This window comes from Manacus candei, unplaced genomic scaffold (genome assembly GCF_025592945.1).
Source record: "Manacus candei isolate 608988 ecotype Guabito, Panama unplaced genomic scaffold, ASM2559294v1 h1tg000009l, whole genome shotgun sequence".
NCBI lineage: Eukaryota > Metazoa > Chordata > Aves > Passeriformes > Pipridae > Manacus > Manacus candei.
In genome coordinates, this window is record NW_026138057.1 from 1,810,338 (window position 1) to 1,833,961 (window position 23,624).

At 35.8% G+C, this 23,624-nt stretch overlaps 1 protein-coding gene across 6 annotated transcripts in view; it reads left to right on the plus strand.

Annotated features, from left to right (window-relative positions):
• LUZP2 (leucine zipper protein 2) overlaps positions 1-23,624 on the plus strand; it is a 130,015-nt gene that overhangs the window by 95,076 nt on the left and 11,315 nt on the right. For all 6 annotated transcript variants that reach the window (XM_051777224.1, XM_051777227.1, XM_051777222.1 and 3 more), the window contains 2 exons: positions 8,689-8,763; positions 10,414-10,578. In XM_051777224.1, coding sequence (XP_051633184.1) covers positions 8,689-8,763; positions 10,414-10,578 — 240 coding nt within the window. The remainder of the gene's footprint in view (positions 1-8,688; positions 8,764-10,413; positions 10,579-23,624) is intronic.

The window sequence follows — 23,624 nt, forward strand, 5'->3', positions numbered from 1 at the left end:
GGAGAGTTGTCTTCTCCTAGAGACTACATTTGATGACATGAATTAGGCCTTAAAGTCCTTGGCTTGTATTGAATAAACACAGTTCTTGATGATGAGTGAATACTAGAGCCACCAGCTCAGATGTAGGTCCCAAGGTAGGTAGTTTGGGCTCTCCTCTGGGAGCTGGATGTGCCAACACTTGGAACATCTCCTGACCACGTGCAGTTCTGTAGGAGGTTGACTGCCTGCTTTGCTGATTGGGTACATCCTTTATGTGTAGCCAGAAATATTTGTGCAGGTTTATCCATCAGTACTTTTCCTGACTAAGGAAATTTGATTTATGAAGCAAAGGGAGCAGAAAACTTCTGCTAGCCTCCTAAATCATGGTGTGAGATGTGGGGGAGGGTAGATTCAGTGTGCTGGTTTGTGTGTGCTTCAGGTTTGCAGACAGACACGCTGAGCAGAGTAGAAGCTATTTGGTACAGGCTGGAAAGCCTTTTGAGTGTCTGCTTGATCAGAGAGAGGCTCTAGATTTGGGCAAGAACAGGTGGTATTTCATTTCTGGTCACTTTGATACTGGAAATGTAACAGATTTAATGTTATCATAGCTGTTGAGTCTGTTTTGTGAAGCTCTTATTCGGAACTCTGATAAATGAAATGGATGAATAGCCTTCTACCAGGACAGAGCATGAGTGTTTGGGGTAAAATCCTGGCTGCTAGCTACTGTCTTGTTACTGGACTTCTACATTTTTGCCCTCCCACCGCCTTCCCACCCCACTGAACTCGGTTTCTGTTTGCCTTACTGAGGAACTTCAGGGCATTCTGCTCTCCACACAGCTCTGAGCTTCCTGGGGTAGTTCAGCAGAAGGATGTGAGCTGCAGGCTATGGGATTTCTAAAGGGCATGAGAGAATGCTGCAGTCCATGCCCAAGCACTAATGCTTTCTGTGAAGGAATTAATTGTGCAGATAGATGTGATACAGGAAGGGGTTGTTTTGATTTTTGTTTTGCATTATCAACATCAAGGGACTGTTACTTAAATTCTGGTAATTGTTATTGTCAATGGCTCTGTACCAAACTAGACCTCTGGGAATTGAGTGGGAGAGGAAGAGGAAAGGGGGGGAAAAGGCAGCTTTCTCCTTTAATATTCCAGTGAATTGGTAAATCATATCTACTTTTAATATTGTGTGACAGCAAGCTAACAGGTGGTAGTAAATACAAGTTCATCACTTTAGGCATGTATTTACTCTTATGTTTTCAAAGTGGTTTGTGGTCTATCTGATTAGTTATGGAGCATATCTGTATGTATGTTTATGTTTTTTGAACTCTCCCTATAGGATATAAAGCCAGGTGGAAGACAAGCAATGAGCATCACAAAAATTAAGTGATGTGCTGGAGGCTGTAGAGGTTGTCAGTATCTCTACTGAGATTAGAATTTGAGCTACTGTCTCTTTGTCAGACTTCAGTCTCTTAAAGCATGCAGTGTCCTTAAAGAGCTCAAAAAAAAGTGTAAATTTGCCTTGTATTATTATGAGAAAAATAAGAAATTATTAATAAAAATTACCACTCAGTCTTCCTAATTTTGTCATTACCTTTGTAAGTAGGTACTTACTGGTTCTGAATGAGACCACCCTTAATTGCAATAATTTAATTATGGTCCTAAACCCTTGATTCAGTGAAGTACTCCTAAGAGTAAGTGTTTTGCTAGATCAAGGTCTGCATTCATTTCAGGCATTAATGACCACTTCTTATTTAAATAACTCCTTCTTTGCTAACTCTCTTCCCAATCATTTGGCTATATTATCCTAGAAGTCACAGGCTTTACTAAATTATAAAAGAATTAGAAATATTTTGGTTTTTTTCTGCAAACATTTATATCTGATAGTAGCAGGAGATGCAGAAAAAAAATCTAGCAATAACTTTTCACTACCAGATTATACAAGCATCTTGTATTATTGAAATTGCTCTTGTACATGTACAGGGTGACAATGGTTCAGTGCTATGGCTTGGGTACATCTTTTTGCTATTTTCTACAGATTCTGCATCAGTTTCAGACATTTCACTTAATGCTTCATCTATTTTCCCTTTTGTTATTTAAATTCTAAGACAAAATATATTGATAGTCCTAAAAAAAAAAAAAAAACAATCAATAAAAAGTTCAATTTTGAGCAACAACTAGCTGCACCTGGCCTACCAATGTACTTAATCTTTGTTCCATGGCAGAATTTAACTTTGAAAAAGCCAGCCAATAACATCGACCATTAAAAACAAATAATGCAACTTATTACCTCGACAAATCCTTATTACTTTTATAATAATACAAAGTAATAAATTTATAGTCAAAACTGCTTTCCATACTCTTTGGTAAATGCAGTTATACAGGAATTAATTAATTATTTGGATATGTGAAAATAATTTTAATCATTTGCTGTGATAGATTCAAAGATAAACAGAACTGTGTGAAATTATTTTTGCATCATACTGACTGAATGTGGTATATATTTATGCCATTCCTCCCTCTAGGGTAAAACTGATGCCACAGTATGTGTTTTCCTCCCTATTAGTAGAAGTTAATTACATGCCACGGTAAACCTACTTCCCAGAGTTTTAAACTATTTATTTCTGCCATGAAGACAGTGAGAATCTGCATTCCATACAGAGAAAGAGATGAAATGATTAAAGAAAAACAAAGTGGAAAAAAAAAAACCACACAGAAAACCACTAAAGACCTAACCTGACAGAGAACTTGTGTAAACATTAAAATTGTTGTCTGGGCTTGAAATAATTGATTACATATTTTAAATTTGTGTTAACCTTTTACAGTTTTTGTGCTTGCACACGTGCATGAAGATGCAAGTTTCAAGTTTTCCAATACAATTCTTTTTCTCTACTGCTGGTGGTCAGGCTCAAGCCAAATCCACCCATTTCTCACATGTACATCCACTTCCCCCATGGTTTCCATCTGTATGTATTAAAATTACCAACAGCAGAACTCAGATGACTTTGCATGTTTGAAAGATTAGTCCATTTAATAGATTTTAAAGCATTGTTCATTATGTTCAAAGTACCATAAAACTCCTATTTTCATTGCAGGAAAGCTTTTCAAAAAAAAAAAAAAAAGCAACATTGTTTTAGTTAAGCTTTATTTATACATTCATTTATTTAGCACAAAAAAGAATGCTCTTATCTATCTTTCTGCTTTTGCACTGCCCTGTAAGGGTAAATAAAACTTCTGCAGCTCAATGCTGAAAGGAGATGATAACAGAAAATTGAGGACAGTTTCCTTACAGGCCTGTCATATCAACTTCCCTGAGAGAACATGCAATTCCTCTGGCTTTCAGACAGGATCTTCACCCTGTGGTGTGTTTATTCATCCAGTGTATTTCCTCAACATCTGGATCTTCTGCCACCTCCCTTGGGAAATTCACCGAAGCTACTTGGGAAAGACATCAAACCCAGAAAAAACTATTAAGAAATATCAGTTGTAAACAGAAGTGTAATGCAAAAATGTTAGAGATAGTAATTTTTTTTTTTCCCAGAGATCTTACAACAGTGGCTTTATTAGGGATAACAAATTCTATAAGCTACAGGCTGACTTCAGCACACAGCATAACAACTGAAGAGGGTCTGGAAGAGGCGATTTTCCTGTTATACATTTAATGTGTAACATTTTTGAGCTTATTGTTTTGAGAGAATAACTATCAAAGACTTCAGGTAAGAAAATGCTGTCAAAAAATTTCCCATGACTTTGTCAGAAATGATGACTGAGTGGAAAGTAGCAAGCTGAACCTCTGTTTAGCTCTATCTTTATTTATTTTATGATGTTTTCTGTTTGATAAATTTAACATAATTGGTCTCCCATGGCTTATATATTGTTAGTTGATTATATCAGCAAAAAGAGGTTGTTTGTCTTTGGATTGTGTTTTCCTGCAAAGGATGAAGATTAAATGAAAAGTACCCACAACAAAAGCAGACTCTGATAGATGATGAAATGAGGAGTCTGAAAATATTCTCGACAGACTTTTCCTTTTAAACACATAAATAAGACAAATTACTTTGTATTTACCGAGATCAGAAGTTCTGTATGTACATGGCAGTCCCATCTGCACTGGTTCACTTGTGGCAAAAGACCTTTTTCTTCGGAGGCTACAGAAAATAGAAAGGATGTCCCATATTCCCTGACTCCTGACAGGGTTCTGTTATATCCATGTTATTCTTTCCCAAGGCTTATCTAATGGGGTTTTTTTTATAGAAACCTGCAGCAGTCCGAATTCTATGTATTTCTGCTGCTTTGGTCTCTTCTAGCCTGTCAGCCTTAGTAGTAGAAAATGTTTTCTTATGTGTCTTGAAAAATACTGCAATGGAAGCTGGGTAGTTATCATGCTGTCTCTCACAGACCTGGAGAGTAGGGGTTTTTTAAAATTAAAGCAATATTTCGCCTATTTTGCTGTAGTTATCCTATGTCCTATCATATTTTTTTTTAAATTAACTTATATAGATTTTTTTTTTCCCAATCTTCCTTCTCTGCACATTTGCCCACCATTAATGCTTCACGTCAATCACACCTGAACCTGTTTCCTTTGGTCTCTTTGCAGTGTCCTAAAATGGACACTGAATTCGAGCTGGACATTTCACTCATGCTGAGCAGAGTAAAAAGGATTTTTGTGGTCTGTACCCACAGTGGTTTTTGCCTTTCCTACAAAAATATGACATATTCAGTGGTAATACCATCTTGGGTCATTCGTCCCTATTGTTCTATATTCTGTATTAGTTTTACTGATCATTATTGTTTGTATTTAGCATCTTATAATTGGTTTTAGTGACTGTCATCCTGTTTTTCCTACCTTGTCAGGGTAAATTTAGATAAACCCCATTTTCTATGGCACACAGAGTTCTGGTTTGATGTCACTAGAATGTTTTATCAGTATATGTTTAGTTCCCTGTTCAGTTCATCCATGCATGGATGGCTGAGGAAAAGGAAGTAGAGTGTAGATTTTATTCATGTTTGAGGTTGTTTTATGAAGATTATTCTGTTTACTTGTGGATTTTAACAATGTGATAATTTTACAGAATTCGGTTTTTGGTCTTTTGAGAATTATAGGATTGGATATGAACTTTGGGCCAGGTTGGGTCTTTTGCCTGATCATGGCCTTGGGTGTGCAGAGTTTTGTAACTTAATGTGTCATGAGAGAGAACAGATTTTCTTTCTGACCTCCAAGGATAGAGATTTTCTAGTCTCTAAGGATACATATTGTTGGATCTTTAAGGTATTTCTACTTTGTGGTATAATGAGATCTTCAATGTTGCAGTTCAGCCTTAGAAACTGCTACTTTTTTTTTTTTTCCCATTCCAAGGGAGAAGGCTTATGATGCTTTTTATTAAATTATTCTTTGGTTGATTATTCACTTTGGGAGTTTTTTCCCTTGATCAAGTCAATATGTTTGTGCAGTTTTATCACTGCCTGTATGATTTTGGTTTTCACTTTATCAATTATTTGTGATTAGATCAGGCTGCTTATTGGATGTGGAAGAATGCTCTAAGACAGGATATTATTGAATTGTTTTTCTCAGCAGAAGATGAAGCCCCTGGGAGAGACAGGAAATTGAAATTTTCTTCGTTGATTTTTATAAAATATATTAGGGCTGTTGCATAAACTTCTGTAGTTGGTGTTTGATTGGTAAGATATGGCATGATTACTTTTCAGATAGCTATCTTGAGACAACACAGTTAGGATAACCAACATTTCATGGTCTTTTGTTACATGGTCTTTTGTCACTGTATGCTGAGTACTACCTGTTTTCCCAAAGCACGAGGCTTATTTTTTTTCATTTGGTTTCTTTTGTAGTAGGCAATTATTTTTTTCCCTGATTAGTGGTGTAGTATATTTTCACAGCCTTGACTAAAATGTAGGTAGAAAGTTTTGTCTGGGTTATGTGTGCTTTGCTCAGGAAGTTGTGGTTTAAGCCCAGCTGGAACTAAGCACCAGGCAGCTGCCCACTTGTAGGTTGAGGTAAAAACAGTTTAATAAACGAAACAAAAGTAAAATATAATAATAATAATAATAGTACATAATAATGATGGTAACAGAAGGGAAAAAAAAAACAAACAAGGGAAAAAAAACAAGCAAGGAAAAACAACAGATGCACAACACCACCCACTGAACAATCCTAGACTCTCCTTCCAGGTGACTCCCTTGGTTTATATACCAGGCATGATGTTCTCTGGAATATCCCTTTGGCCACTTCAGGTCTCCTCTCCTGGCTGTGCTCCCTCCCAGCTTTCTTGTGCACCTCCTCACTGGCAGACCACGGCAACAAAAAAAGTCCTTGACTCAGGAAAAACACTACTTAGCCTTGTTATCATATATATTTCTCAGTAAGGACATCGAATTATGCATCCTCACTGAAAAAAGTCTCTTTTTTAAAAGGTTTCTTGCAGTTCTGGAAGTCACATATATGTAAAATGAGAACACCATTTCACTACTTAGTAATTCAGGTCCATTAGTTTATTGCCAGATTTCTTTCTTTGAGCGTGAAGAATTGTGACTTTTTTAATGAACTGAAAAATACCATTTAAAAATTTATATGTGACTCTGAGGATGTGGCCTTAAGGATATGGTTATGCAGTCTTAAATAGCTAGTCTGGGTTTCTGAGTTGAGACAAGGCTAATTAAAAGCCACCATGAGACAAGGTTACTTAAGTGCAGCAGCAGCAGCTCCACGTTTAACTGGCAGCACACAGTTATTCAATCAACTTACAGACCTGGTCCAGCTCCCCCTAAAATGAGATTTACTATTGATATCAAATTGTAATTGATTGGCACTTTGACTGGCATTTTCCAAATTGTTTCATTATAATAATGCTTTTGACTGTGCCCAGTAGCATTGAAAAAAACTTCATCATGTGCAGGATTGAAAAATTCCAAACTGCCCAAAGATGGGAGAAAAAAGAATAGGACTGTTTCCTCTCTAAGACCTCATTCTGCAGGAATACCTACCTTTTAGTTTTTCCAGGCTGGTCTTTTTAAAGGCTCTTTGCAGCTTCTCAGAATTGAGCTTGTGTAGTCCTGCTGGTATTTTGTCTTTATTCAGTACCCAAGGCATGTTAGTTGAATTAGGCTCCCTAAAAAACTTCCAGTGGCAGTAGAACTATTGCAATATGAATTTAGCCTTGATAGACAAAAGTTTTCAGAAAAAAAGTGATTTTTCAGCAGTCTTGGAACCAAGATGTAAATAAACATTACTACTTTCAAGTTCGCCGAAATGCATTCTTAATGCCAGAATTTTATTCTCACTTAATGTCATTTGGATTGATGTCAGTGACCTCTTTGCTCAGTATTCTGTGAAATAAAATAAATATACATGAAAGTTAACAGCAAATGTTAGTCCATCAAAATACGACAGGATTATGAAAAATAAGGATAAGTCTTGATAAATGATGCATTCAGGAAGACTTCACTAATACATATGAGCCCATCCTTTGGAAGAATAACTTTTCACCATAAACCAGAAATGTTTTTTTTTCTGATGTGAGCAGTGTTACTGCAATGTAGTAATCCTTTATCAGGGAAACCATCAATTAAAGAAATTAGGTACTTTTTCTCCAACTTGCTTTTTGACATGGAAGCAGTTTCATGTCGAATTCTAATATCTAATGAGAAGTGTCTCTGCATCACATAGACCCAGGCTTAAGTTCAACCTTTCAAACGTTGTCTGTGACCCTGTTAAACACTTTTATAGGGTTTATATATCATTTATGTTGTGAGGCTACACGTTGAGCTCTGCTATAGTCAGCTGTACATTAAGATACACTGCAGTCAGCAGAGTGCAGGAGGTCTTGAAAAGTCTGTCAAGAAAACACTATCTGGCTGGGGATGAACTCCAGAAATCTGGTGAGTGTGGGGTGGTGCTGAGGGGGAAGTGTGCTTGCAAATATTGGCTCTAAAAGAGAATGTGTTGCTCTTTATCTGAGAAATGAGAACTTTTCCCAGTTACTCTGCATGTACAAAATGTTCCTTTACTTAGAATTTCAAAGACAAAAAGGTAGCTAGTTAGTCCAGTGTCCTTCTCTGTGGTTCCCTTTTTGAACAGGGAAAACAATGTTATTTTGCAAATACAACAGTGAAAGGAACCTGTACCTTGCTCCTTTTGGATGCATAGTAGTGCTATTAATGACAGGGCTGAAAACTGCAGGAATCTGGGAGCTTCCCTGAAATGGAAAGTTCTTGCAGAGAGTGTATTTCCCTACAAGCATGAATGTTGGGGTGTTTTCTGATTCTCTAATTTCTCTCTTTATGCCAAGTTAGTTTAATGTGAGTATCTCGATGCTTAAAACCACAAAATAGTGTTGCAAATTGTTCTCAGAAGTCAGGTAAATGAACAAACTTATAAAAAGCTGTTTCAATACCTTGAATTTTCCAGAAGGATATTATAGCATAGCACTAAATTTTTTTATAATGCAGAACTAATTTTGCTGTTGACATTGACATTATTATAAACTTGCATTCGCATTTGAGCACAGTTCTCACGTGCTTTTCTTTTTCAGGGAAAAAAAATATCCCTTAAGGCCTGGTCTTTTTGCAAGGAGTTCTGACCCAATTAATGTATATTACTCGAAAAATTTATATCCTTTCCTCTCTCACATGAAAAATTACAGGGAAAAATACACTGAAGATTACATCATCTTTTTTTCTTTGCCTTTATTGCCACAGGCACAGCAGCTAACAGATCTGGAGCAAAAACTAGCAGTTGCAAAAGATGAATTGGAAAAAGCAGCCCTTGACAAAGTAAGAAGTGTAATGGAATGTAAGCATGTTTATCAGCTGTGAGTGTTTTGGTGTAATTTGACAAAAACAAATGCAAGCCTGGCAGTGATTTAGATGAATACTTAAATACAGGTGCTTGGGAGTGATGCTGCTGAAGTCAGTTAAGCGTGAAGTTGAGTACAACTGTGAAGTTGTTTAATAGGAGGGTGGTAAAATTAGAAAGAAACAGCCCAAAAATATTTTTTTGCACTGATTTTTAATGGATTTAAATATTTATTGAATTTAAGTTTGTGCTGACAGTGGAATTAGTGTCTCTCCAAGTTTATTTACGCTCCAGCACGACACATTCCACCTCCTATTTCTTTGATTTTCCATATTGTGCCGTTCATTAATAGTCTTTTTATGGTTGTCTTTGATCCTACCAGTGAAATATACTGACAGGCATTGGTTTTTGTTTTTTTTTAGAAACACTCTGTATTATTTTTCCCAGTTATGGGATACAATTGATTCCAGTTCAGGGGAATATTTGTCATGGTCTCAAAAATAAACTTAGCAAATAAACTAAAGCAACATTGTGTATGCCATTGCTTAGGATAAAAGTGAAATATTTCTGTATTGTGTATGCAATATTTCTCATACTTAATAAGTAGTAATTAATATCTGTAATGTTACTTACACATGTATTTTCTAGCAGCTTCTGCCATGGCATACCTTGATTTATGTATCTTTCAAAAAATCTTTGATGATTGAAATGTGCTGATGTTGCCCATGTTTATAGGTGCATTCTTAATAAAAAGAATAAAAACTAGGGTGTTTTCTTTTTAGGCCAGATGCTGCTAACTCCCCTTGAAATGAGTGTCAGGAAATTCCTCAATAGCTAACATTTGACATGTGTCTTGCTCTCATGGAGTAAAGATTTAAAAATAAGATTTCCTCAGTGCTGTCGTTATCTCACTGTTCTTACTGTCTCAGCTTATTTCAATTATAGACTTCTATTTTCATTAATACATCTGTCTATATTTCTGTTAATAAAATAACAGTGTTCTAACATGAATTTTAAGCTCTTCACCACTTAGGAGGTTTAGTTTGGCCTGATGGACAGCAGTGGACTTGGACAAACATACTCTTAACTGTCCAAAAGACCTGTGGTTTCCTTACTATACACTGCAAAAGTGTTATATGCTCATGAGGGAAGTCATCTCCGTTGGAAATCATCTTTGTTGGATTAAAATTCATCTTTAGAACCTTCATCTTTATCCAAATACAATTATTTGGAATGCTGTAAATCAAAACTCCATGCAAAGTCTGTGTCTTTGCAATACATCTCTGTGGCTATTATACATAAAAGTCTGTGTGTATACATATATATATATACATAAATATATGATATTTTGTAGATTTTCTTTTCAGAAAAAAATATATTTACTTATTATTTGCAATCATCAACATGGATAAAACTGCATGGAGGAAAGGGAAGAGAGTGCAGTTTAGTGTGAAATGCACAGGATCCTGATTGTATAAAAATACCTTAAACAGCCTTAATTCTGTCCATTAGTAAGAAAAAAACAGTTGCTGCTCGTAAGTGTTTTGTTTAATGCAGAGAGAGAAAGTAAGAAATTCTGTTCCTCAGAACACATCTTTAGAGAAGTGATGATTTCTTGTTTTCCACAGGAGTCCCAGCTGAAAGCTCTGAAGGACACTGTGCAGCTCTGCCTGTCTTCTGTTCTGCACAATCAGCCCCTCCCTATAAATCTAATCCCTTCACAGCCAACTGAGAAGCAGAATTCCCCAGCTACAAAGGGCTCCAGAGCTCCATTTCAAGTGACAAACACCAAGGTACAGTTTCTCTCTCGGATGTGGTTGTGCTTGCTTTTTTTAAAACATCTTTTAAAGTTTGTCCTGTAAGAGCATCAAACTGGAACTAAGGAGGATTTTAAATTAATTGAAAGATTAGGATGAATTTTGAGGATAATTCTAAGCCCGTCTCTGATGTCAATAAACTTTTTTTTTTAATGTTGGGAAGCAGCTGCTTTCTTGCTGAGGAACAAAATTCCTTCTGTCATTTGGTGAATGGATCATGTCTGCAGAGCAAACATGCAAGGAAGATGGATTTGCATTTAAAATAAGTGAGGATGCTAATTCATAGGATCATTTACCTGTCAGGCACTGAGAGTGAATTTGTGGTAATACAGCTCTAAAGAGTAAGATGGTTTTTGCTTATCATGCTTTTTTTTTCAGTGGAAAAATTTGATATAAAAAGCATAAAATAATCTGGGACACCAAATCAAATTTGCCAGAAGGAATCTGTGAACTTGTTAACAGGGTGTAGGAAATATTCTTATATTCCGAGATGAGAAGGGCAGTTTAGGAGGAAGTATGAGGGGAAAAAAGTGTTTTGATTCAATAAATTCAAATATTTTAATACAGTTAAGATTTACAGCGATTAACAACTATCCTAATAATTTCATCTCCAGGGTTGAATTTTGCTCCTGTATTCAACTGATTCAGTAGAGGAATTCTAGATATGAGAAGAAATCTGTGATTTCAGTTAAAAGGAAATTTTACAGAAGAATGACTGAAGGACACTTCAAAGTCCTCTTTAAATTCCAAAAATGAAATATAAATACTAATTGCTAACCCATAGCCAATTAGTAATTTGTATATGTCAGCTGTTGGTTTTCACTGTTAGTGCAGAGCCAGAAGCCAGAAATTAATAATCTTTGTAATTAAAATTGAAACACAACTTCAGAAAGCAGAACGTAATCATAGAACCGGATCCCACATTGCTACTCTTACAATAACAATTGTCAGTTCCTTAATAGCTGTTTTATAGGAAGAAACCTTCATTCCCCAAAATTATTACCTCTGGGAACAAAGCACTGCATTAACCAGAAGCAGCACATGGGTATGTTGGTGTTCATTCAGGTTAAGATCACTGGGTGTATGTTCTGCAGGGCAGCAAACTCTTCTTTTGTAGGTCACACAGGCTGAGCAGAACTCTGGGATCTCCAGAAGAATATTTTTCCTGATTAATGTGGCTCTTCTTCAAGTTGGAAGTGTTTTTGCCCCTGTCATGAGAGCAGAGAAGGACTGAAGGATTAGGGCAAGACATAAGACACAGGCAAACCCTTATGTCTGTTTAGGATCGATTTAGGGTCAGAGCCTTTGGGGAATTTGAGGTCTCCTGGGCTTTACAGGTAGCACTGTCACTGAATGAAGGACATGGGAGCACAGCACAGAGATTAGAGTTAAATTTTTGATATTTGACTGCAATACAGAGTAGTTTTCCTTCTTTTTTTTTCAATAATTGTATAGGTTTTGTGTTTATTGTAATTGGTAAAACGTATCAGTGTTTCTGTGCTGCAGCCTTTCAAGAGTCCAGCATTTAGTCCTCTGCCCCCAGAAGTGCTTGAATAAGTTATATTGCTTCTTTAATAGGCATTTCTCACATTCCTCTGTACTTGGCATATGGCATGGAAATGGCTAAGAAAATAATGGTCTGCAATCCTCTTCTTGCACACGTTGACATCTCATTATTATAAATCTGTGATTATAAAACTGCTGAAATCGGCTGCTGTGAAACAAGTTGTCAAAGAATCACAGTCAGTCCAGAATTACACCCTCTGTACTTCAGCAGTATAATAGAAGGTGTTTTTTTTATTATCATACCCATTCTTAGGTATCTTCTCCTTGGCTTTTTCTTCCTTTGACGAACCAGTTAACTCTAACTACAGATGTATGGCTCTCTGTTTTATTATTATTATTAGATTTGCATAAATATTTTGATGTAGCAGGCTAGTATTTTTAGGGCAGCATAAACCTGTGTGGTTAGTTAAACATGTTATCATATGCAAAAGTGGGAGCAGCACTTACACATTTTGTCATGCCTGATAAGCAGCAGTTTCAGCTTCAGAGGACAAATGATAATTTGTCTGGTAAGTATCTTATTTCTAAGATATTCTCATCCAACCTAAAAATTGCTGTCTAAAGTGTCAGACTTATTTTAAATCTGTGTAAGGGTAAATCATACAGTATGACAGCTGTATCACTTGGGGACAATCATCCCTGGGTGTTTCCTGATTAAAAAGAAAAAAAATTCCAAATGAGTGGGTTGTATATTTTTATTCATAATTGGTCACCGTAATACCTGTGTGCTCATTAGAGATATTTAGCACAAGAACATGGTGTAGAAAAGGTAACTAGGAAAGCAAATTGCCAGATTTGTTGAAAATACACATTTTGTTTTTTCTAGAGAAAATAGGGATATGAAAAAGCATAAATCAGGCTTAAAAAACCAGTGCATAGAAGTGCCTGGATCAGTGAAAAAAAAAAGGTGGTTGTTCTGGATAGCTCAATTATTTGGAAAACTGGGTAGTAATGGGAAATTCTTACATTTAAATCTTAGAATAAGTTCCCTCAAAGTGATCAAAAGCAGTAGAAGACTGAGGTGTGTTTTTTGATGTGTCTTAAATAATTGCAATGTACAGGAACTTATAATACAGAGTTTACCACCAGTATTTCAGTTCAAAGCCATTTTAGCTGTCATGTCCCTGACATGTATAACACAGTGCCGGTGCCAAAAGTACTGACAAAGGGATTTAGGGCTCTGTGAATACAAGTTCAATGACACTAAAAAGTAAAAACAAACATAACCAGGAGGCTGATCATTAATCCTGAACTATGAGGGTTTTAACTTTCTGGATTATTGACAATTCTTTTTGTTATATAGTTTCTTTTGCACTGTAATGTCACACCAATAACCATTTTATGTTCTGCCACTGGAAAATTTTTTCAAACTGGTTGAGAATTGGATCTGTCTCTTGTCAGTTTTTTTGTCCCATTCCAAAAACAGAGGTGATGATGAAAGAGAAAAGTGAAAACAGAGGAGGAATGAAAATCTGCTTTCCTTTTTATTCTCCAGATGAGTGCCTAAGGACCTGGATACTTAAAAAGTGTTGTTAATGGATGGAAATCATAACACTGACTAGGCTACCCAAAGCAAATTCTTGCTCAAGAATCTATGAAAATCCACAAATATAATTAGGGTTGTTATTTGGAAATAACTGTATGCTCACAGTTGGGGGAAATATATCATGTAACCTCATAACTTTATCAGAGGAAGCAGAGGGTGCACCTAAAGGGCAAAAAATATTTTATATATATATATAAACTACAAAGTCATATAATATATATATGTATATATACATATGTATATCTACATATACATTATATACATATATATTTACACATAGTATATATATAAATAAAGTGTTATGTATCTATTTATTATATATATAAAAATATTATATATATATTTATATATATAATATAAAAATCATGTAGGTGTGGTGCTTGGGGGCACAGAGGTCTTTTCTAATCTTAATTATCCTATGATTTTATCCGTGGTCAGCTCTAAGTAATCAGCAGGAGCATTGAGGGCAGTGGACAGATTTGTGCTCCATTAAAGCCTTAGGATTCAGCCTCTGGTGCCTCAACACTTTTTGACTTTTGTCTCCTCCAACTTTGCTTCTGCCAGAGTTAATGAGGTATCACCAAGACCTGCAGTTTCAGTAACCTGTAGATCATGGTGTTCAACAGGGGGATTGGAAAACTGTAATTTAAAAAAAGGAAAAAAGCAATTACTAAGTGTAGAGTCAGCCGCAGTTTGTACTATGCAATAATGACATGCAATCATATAACCCTTTCTTAATGCATAAAAACATTAGGAGAATAAAATGGTATTGAAAAATGACACTATCCATTGTTTTAGGATTTAATTCCAAAGAGTAAGGAATGTGTGTCTCCTAAGGCAGAAATCTCATAGAAATCTGAGGTACTATAAGTATCTGTAAGGCTAATGTAGTAAGAAATTTGTTTTTAAATAGATAAAAGGTAATTTAACTGCAGAAGCCTGACTAGCATGACTTATTTATTCATGTAAGTCTCTCCTGTTCTGCTTTTCGTAGCTGCCTTTGGGCTAATGGACTTTTATTCTCATTGTGATCAACTAGATGGCAACCATAGTCCTGTATTGATGCCAGTGGTGATTCACAAGGTTGTGGCTACTCTTTCTCATGCCTTTTATTTCCAGAATTTGCATTAAATTCAGCGTGGTTTTGCTGTTGCCTCATAAAGATTCCACAGAACTTTTCCTACAGCTGTTTTTCTTCAGCCCTTTTTCCTTCGGTGACTAATTTTTAATAAAATTTTATTGCGTGACGGAAAAATGTTTAACACCAGAGATTGTTAAATTGAAAGCTGAAGCTCTTAGGTTTTATTGCTCCCTTTAAAGAAGTCTTCATTATTAGCACATTATCTTGATAGTAAATTAGTTTTAGAGGGTTTTTTTACCCGAATACGATCAAGGGAAATTGGAAAAAAGCACCTGGCATGTCTTATTTAGCCCCCTAGAACAATATCACTCTCCTTCAAGTTTTAGTGACACAATCTTTATAATTACTTTCATTTCATTAACTATTTGACCTCACTCCTATTTGTTGCAGAGTGTAAGTGGCTGGACTGGCCCCTTACCCTCAACTCTGAGCTTAGGAAAGGCTAATTAGGCTGATGGGCTGATGAGGTAACTGGCAACTGTTCATTGCTGCACTTTTTGTGGATGTTAACTGCAGATCAGTTTGCCCGTGTATGAAAATTACTCCAAAGACTCACTCCAAATATCCTCTCTTAAAATTAATGTCTCTGCCTATCAGGTGTTTCTGTAAAGTTTCCTGTAATCTGGCACATAACATGTCTTAAAAATACTGTGGGTGACTGCCAGGCAGTGGTTGGAAAAAGTAAATGTGTATACAGAATTTAAATTTCTTAAGGGATGTTTTAAATAGCAGCAGAATCCAGATTTTAGGTATGGTGAAAGGTCTCACATGGAACTTGGGATTAGCATGGACAGCATCCATTCAAATTCCCTAATTCTGCTTCAGTCCAAAGCCAGGACCCCAAACCAGAGCAGCCTCAGGCTGCCTTGATGCTCAGCAGCTTTCTGGACAAGCTGACTTGTCTTTGTCAAAAACAGAGAAAGGGAAGATCCCCTTACATACTTTTCAGATATTATTATTTTAGAGATCTCTTTCCTCACCTATCAAGTGGGTTTTTTTCCAATGTTTCTCTCTCTCTATCACCCTGGAGACAGTGGAGATGATTGCAGAAGTGTACGTTATTTCTAATTGTTGCATTTAGCACACAAACAGTAATACACTGTTTTGTCTTTTTACTTTCCCACCTGATGTGTTTGTTACACGTCCTGTTAACAAATATGTGCCTGTGAGCAATGACAGCAAAACTGAATTGATGTGCCTTTGCAGCTGCACATTAGTAACCCCATTCTAAAATTTGTTAATACTAGCACTTTTTTCTATTGATGTTATACGTGAAAGAAGATGCAAAATGTGCAAAGGAGCTAATGAGTTATTTTAAGTGGTTTACAAAATAGAAAGTAATTGTAAAAGTGCTCCCAAGGGACTTTTGCTATCTAGGAATATATTAAAAATTTATTTAAAAATTATTAATGCGTTCGTCCTGTATAAAATATCTGTTATTAATCTATTGTTGCCAAGTTTCCCTTGATACATGTATAGGGAACCAAGTGGGAAACATTAGAGACAGTTAAGATCCTTCTATGTTAAGACAATTAAGATCCTTTTCTTTGATTTGAGCAAAGATGTGATTTAAAAAAACATTCACAAAGAAAATACTCATTGGGCATTTTTTCCATTATTAGGAATTTTCTAGCAACTTGATTAAAAGCATTTCATTGAATCATAAAGCCTAAGAAATGCAGAATGAACCCAAATGCAAATTAAACCCAAAGCATTTAAGTTCAATTTAGCCTTGAGCAATTTAAGAAACCACTTACTGGCTTACACCTGAAGTCTCATCATCTTCCAAAATGGTTAATCTCTGCCTTTTTCTGTATTCATTATTTTATGTTAAAATAATAATAAATAAAATGCAAAATAAAAATTAGTAAATAAAGTATTCTTTTATTGTCAAATTAAAAGTCATATAATCTGAAGGAATGTGATCTCACCTAATGGAAAAGCAGACATTCAATTACAAGAAAAACTCTTTTAGTATCAAGCCTGTATTGGTTCAAATCCTTAAAAGTTAATTGGATGGTGCTCAGACTGCATGTTTGAGGCAGTGAAAATGGAGTCATATAATAAATGACTACTAAATCTTCTTTATTATTAAATATTTTGAGGTATTTTGTGGATTATTTATTAAATCCTTTTTTTCTCATATCTTTTGAAAGATGATGGTCCTCATCTCTGTTAATGGAACTGTGGTCATGATGGTAAACATGTTGTCAGGTAATTTTTTATAAGTGCAGCTCTGTAAGAAGGGACTTAAATAAACAGGCAACTGGGAGCAAACACAGTTCATTTTTTTTTAAAGCTTCCTCTGCCATTCCTAAATCATTAAGAAACCCTCGTTTAAGGCAGGACTGGGGGAAAAAGTCAAAGTCTCAAAAGGCAAAACTCTTCTGCAAGTGACCCCATCATTCAGAAGGGTTCCAGCTCCACCAAGCTGGTCCTTCTGGGGTCTGTGACTCCTCCAGGGCTGAGCATCTCTGGCTTTGCCTTCCTGAAAATACAGATGTTCTTGTGTGCGTGGCTGTAACTTCAGGAGCTGTTTTGTTCCTTTGGGAAGACTCTAATTGCCCATAAAGCACATTCTGACAGTGCATCTTATTGCTGCTGGAAGCGTCAGTAATGTTAGACACTGTTCATTATCCCACAGATAATTGCTTTTTCCTCTGTGATGCCTCTAGAAAAGCCAAGGCTGCTGTTGAAGGAATCTGTTCATTTGGTGGTTTCAGTTTCTCAAGTATTATAACATCAACACCCCCCCCCCTACACACACAGCTGAACATGCTAAGTATCTTTACAGCTTTAGAAAAGAAAGTTCCTTTCCCTGCAGTGGAGGATGAAGGACAGCCTGGTTTAGAACTTTAGAAGTGGTGGAAAAATGAAGTAGAAGGTGTATTTATACATGTACTATATATATATATATGTAGTGTATATATATATGTAGTGTATATATAGATGTATATGTATATATATATGTAGTGTATATGTATATATATGTATATATAGTGTATATATATATACATGTAGAGTGTATATATATATAGTGTATATATATATACATGTAGAGTGTATATATATATAGTGTATATATATATACATGTAGAGTGTATATATATATATAGTGTATATATATATACATGTAGAGTGTATATATATACATGTAGTGTGTGTATATATACATGTAGAGTGTATATATATATGTAGTGTGTATATATATACATGTAGAGTGTATATATATATATGTAGTGTGTATATATATACATGTAGAGTGTATATATACATGTAGTGTGTATAGATATACACATGTAGTGTATATATACATACAGGTAGTGTGTATATGTGTGTGTATATATATATATATATGCTCAAGAGCCTACACCCATCTGTCTACCCATCCTTGAGCTCTGCATTTACAAAATATTAGGTATTTGAATGGGCCCACTCTATAAGAAAAAAAATAATGTTAAAATTGAGCCAGTGTTAAAGAAGCAGGAAACTCTAGGTTTAGATATAATTTAATATGCATAATTGACTCTGAAAAATTATCAGCAAGATTTTTCTCTAATAACACTTATTGTGTGCATGATTATTTGTTTTCAGACCTAATTAATTCTATCTACTTTTCTTGTTTTTTTAGCTACAGATACCTTTACAGTAGATACGTTGTTACTGCTAAGCAAATGGTTATTCAAAGAAATCTGAAGTGAAATGATCTATATCAAGTGAGCTAGCTGTGTTCTACCATTAGAAATAAGTGTTTATGAGTAGCTAAGCCACTCAAAAAATCAAATTTTACTGTCTAGCCCCAGTCTCTGATACCACATTAGGGTAATATTTTGTCATCACTGGAAGTTGCTTTGTGCTGTGAATTTATTATATCATCATACACACTGAGGACTGCCAAGAGCAATTAAACTTGGCCAAGATGACCCTTCATCTTCAAGCAATAATATTGTGCCTCCATATTTGCAGTGTATTTAGTGTGCTATAAAACATGTGCTGATCTGAGATCTCCAACCACAGCAAGCAAGCAAGGCTAAATTCTCTGGCAGGAGGAGAAAAAACCCAGCCTGTCTCCAGATACATCATGTAGAGATTAAAATGTATACATCATCATCTATTGAAGAAGTTTTGCTGGGGTTTTTATCTCCTCAGTAGCTTTTTTCCCAAAGTTCTAGGAGCTCTAGAGAAATGTGGGATACTCTTGTGATAGATAGCACACCATACAAACAGAAGTCCAGGCCCACCCTGCTGCTCAGTATTTTACAAGTGATGTGCAACCCGTGCCCTGCAGTTGGATATTTTTTATTCAACTTTTCATTACAGCCTATCTCTGAAATTTTGCTGTTCCTACTATAAACTTGTAAATGAATGTAAACTGCAGCTTACTTGCCATCCAGATCTATATTTGTTCCTGTCTTTATATTTTAAATGTGTGAAGTTTCTCAGGAAGACAAAAGTTAATTCATTCTCTTCTCATGCTTAGGGCCTGAAAGAATGCTTGTGTTTGTTTGGAGATGGAATTATTTCTGTGTTTTCTCATAATTTTCTTAATTTTGATGGAGTACTGTTTCACTTACTGTCCCTGAGTAGAGTAAGCCCTGTAAAATGCAGTGTGGGCAACTGAATGAAACAAAGCTCTAGTCCCATTTTTTCCACTGGTGTTTGCAGGTGGCAGTAAAAGTAGGTAGAAAGTATAATATCCAAAAATGAGTGAGAGTTCTGGAAGTACTAAGTATAGCTGTAAGGGAATCTGGAATCTTGCTACGTACTCAAGACTACAGTCTTCAAGGTGCTTCAGGGAAAAATATTTTAAAATCTGTTGTTTATACTTAGAAAGATCTCCTGAATATATAAAAAAAAAAAATAATCATGCAATACATTGCCAGGCAGTCGTAGAAGACCCTGAAAATTGTGGTGAAGTTTAGTCTTTCTTGGATTTCAAAAATGGATTCAGAAATAAAATCTGAAGGACAGTTTTGTTACTGTAAGGCAGACAAACATGGTAGAGTTAATCCTGCTTTTAAAAAAAAAAGTTATAAAAAATTGATATCTAAATGCTTTGTATCAGGTCTGTAGAATAGATAATATTCCACAGAATTTATCCTTTAAATAATTATGGGATACCAAAAGTAGGTATAGCTTTTACTACATGCAAAGCCAGCGATTTCTCAAGTTGCCCTAATTCTTTTGTTTGACTAAGAGAAGCAACAAATTAAAACTTTATAATTGAAATACTAATTGTTAATGATTTGCATGCCAGAAGTTTATTATGAAGTCCTTTAACAGCACAATAATTCAGGAAGGTCTTGATGTGGCAAATGCAGTCATATTTCTAGGTCAACTACATAGAGCCCTCAGCAATAAATGCAATTCTTTCCTTGACTGTTCTAGAGGTTATTCTGCCTTTCCTTTTACCTGAGTGATATGGGTTCAGGTGTATTAGGTGCAATAAAGTGCCTTGAAAGCAATTTAGCAATGATATTTTTATGCTCTTTAAAATATTCCAACATGCATATGGCTACACAGTATAAATAAAGGGTTTGGGATCCACTTCTCTTGGCATGTTTATGCAAAGGCTGTCCATGGACCTCAGCAACTCGCTGTCAGATGAATTATGAAAATGGCTGCAGCACAACTTGATGCCAACCCAGTGACCCAACTGTAGTGCCACAAGGTCTGAACTCAGCACTCAGATCCTGGAACGTTACAGAAATGGTTTTTTTTAAAGCCTGTGACAAGAGGGGGGATTAATCTCAGGGAAATCCTGGAACAGAAAGGTCGTAGAAAAATGCTGCATTCAGGGAGTAAATACACAGAGGCAAGGGATGTCTTGTAGGAATCCCTCCCTTTTTTTGTAAGCACTGAGCCTTCCCAGCTTCCCCTGAAGTTGCTGTGGTAGCCCCTGGCAGTTTTCAGGACCAAACCCCACGTGTGTTATCCACAGCTTTCCCACAGCAGCCAGCTCTCCTCCAAATCCATGATGTGCATGCAGCTCACACGTTTCTACATCATTAGAAGCAGCACTAGCCTTCAGCAAATATTTGTATCATCAGACCAGCTGACTTCAGAGAAAGCAAATTGTGTAGCAACAGAGCATTTACCTCACCCTTAAAAATCAGAAGCCTACCCATGTAACATGGTAGTGTCTACCTGCAGACAGAGTAGAAGAGATCTAAAAGAACTTGATACATTTTCTGACCAGGTTATATGAAGTTTAATTTAGTTGTTGTTTTTTTTAAGGCACAAGCTTTCGTATGTTGGTATACACTGAAAAAAACAGGAGATGCTTTTCTCCTCTTGACATCTCAGCCAAGTGATGAAAGTGAGACAGAAGCTGGAGGCAGCTGTGGGAACACCCACCTGGTTACAAACACAACCCCAGCAGATGATCACAGAGAGCAAATATTCTCACCAGCTTCCATGGCTGCTCTTATGGAATGCAGTGTGGCTGATGAGAAAGCTCTTTACCAATTTTTTACCAATGAATTTCCATTTCCACAGACTCATTTTAAAGATTCTTACATATGTAAAAATTTTAGTCTGGTGTTTATGTTACCGTATTTTGACTGAGTTTGCTATATGAAGAACAATTTTGGCTATTTTTAGCAGAGGAAGACCTCTTTGGTTTATGGTGGAATGTGTACTTTAAATTCACTTTAAATTCACTTTGCAGTTATGTCCTCTTCAAAAATAGAGCAGGTAAACAATAGGCTAAATTACTGCAGATAATGAATGAGAAATTAGGAGGGTGCATGATGCATCTTTGTTACATCTGTGTTACATTTTTCATTGTATTAGCATAAAATTACTGGGCTTGGGTGCTCTTGTAATTGGGACCCATTTGAAAAACATTAGTGTTCAGTGACCCACAAAGTTGAATAGCTGGATTTCGTGCTGGGGTTTTGCTGCAGTGTCATCTCAAGTAATGCTGGAATGCCATCTGTTCTCAAATTTCAGTACTTTTTCTTATATGACAGAGTACTTCCACTTGTGTGCAGCTGCAGATCTCAGTTCTGTTATCTGCAGGAAGTTACAAATGTCTTTTTTATTAAGAATCTTCCTTGTAAAGTGCTCAGAAGTGTGCAGCAGTGGAATTTCCCTGTACACAGCACACACTTGAGTATCCTCCGTGGCAAACTTTTAATAAATTTCAGACTTACACAGGTTAGTTCTCTTGCATTTTATCAATTTGCACTTTATTTATTTTCTTTGCTTAGTTTCTTTTTAAGTCATAAGGAGGCACACTTCTGGGTCTGTGTGCACTAAGCACTACTTAGAAATACTCGGATTCTTTTATGTTGGTCATTATTGATTAAAATATAATTCAGTCTGTAAATGTTTAGCTTCACTAGGTCACAAAATCGTGTGACATACTGGGTTCTCTTTAGTGTTCAGTTTTTCTGAGCAGCCAATCTAAACAGCTGACTCCAATAATTTCAGTTTTTCATTGTCTCATATATTTCATACCAACATACACTATGAGACAAGAAGATGGTGATGTTTTGTCCTCGGTTTAATGTAGGTTATTATTTATGGGTTTCCTCGGCTTAGTACAAGGAAAAGAATTTCTAGTTTTGTTTTCAGTTATTTAGGTTATTTTACCTCTTTCTGTTGGATAAACTTACCAAAAATTTGGTTTGTTCATTTTTGTTTATTCTTCTTAAAGCATGTGACTTAGATATCCTCTATCTTGTTTGCAGTTAAATAGAATTAAATACATCATTCTGACTGTGTTGAAAACTGAGGTACAGTGAATCATCATAGAGCTGCTCTTACTGATCCAGAAAAAATGATTGTATACCTTTTCATAAGAGCTTTCACCCCCTCAGCTGCATGGAAATATAAATAAGAAACCGCAGTTGTTCTAAGGAAGTGAGGCAGCTGAAAATGTTGGTTTAAAGGTCTGTTAGAAAACATGTACTGAAATTGTCTCAAATAAGTTGTATTAGAAAAAACCAGCAGAACTCAGTGCACAACATGCACGGAAAAAGGACTCCAGAAACCTTAACAAAATAAAAATTTAAGCCAATATTGTATATAATGTCCAACATAATTTACTAGGAGGCAGTTGCATGTATGAGGGGAAATTCTGCACTCACAGTAATGCCATGACAAGGATGGTCCGGGAATTTGACAGCTAAATATGTCATCTATCATCCCCAATGGTCTATTAAGAAAAGTCCTTTCACTCTGATGGATGTTCAGCCAGTTGAGATTATTGTGAGTGTTCATCTCGGGGAAACTCCACTACAGCCAACAAAAAATGCCTGAGGAATGTGAGGTGGATAAAATGTGATCTGTTGGTATCCACGTAAAAGATATCCTAATGATTTCCACTTCTGATGAAAGTGAGATTGTTCTGGATCACTTGCAAAACACCTTAAGAGTTGTGCTGAATGCTCGGCGTTGGCACAAAAATAAGCAGCTATTTTCCACCTTAAAGCTATTTGAATAGAGTGCAAATTGAAAAAAAAAATAAAGGAAATCATCAGGGGTAAATGTGTTTACTCAGAAACAGTGTATATATCCTATGTCCTAGGATTTGCAGCCCTTTAAGTTGCCCTATATAAATGTATCTCTGTAGATGTGCATTAAATAGAGATAAAAACTAAAGTGTGTCTTTCACACTTACTGTTGAATAATATTGACTGTGCAGCAGAGAAAAGCTAGTTATCTCTACTTCAAAACCCACCACATATATGTGTATACATATACAGTGACCATCAGTCTTATAGAAATATGTAGTTTTATTGTTGTTGTTAGTATTCACTT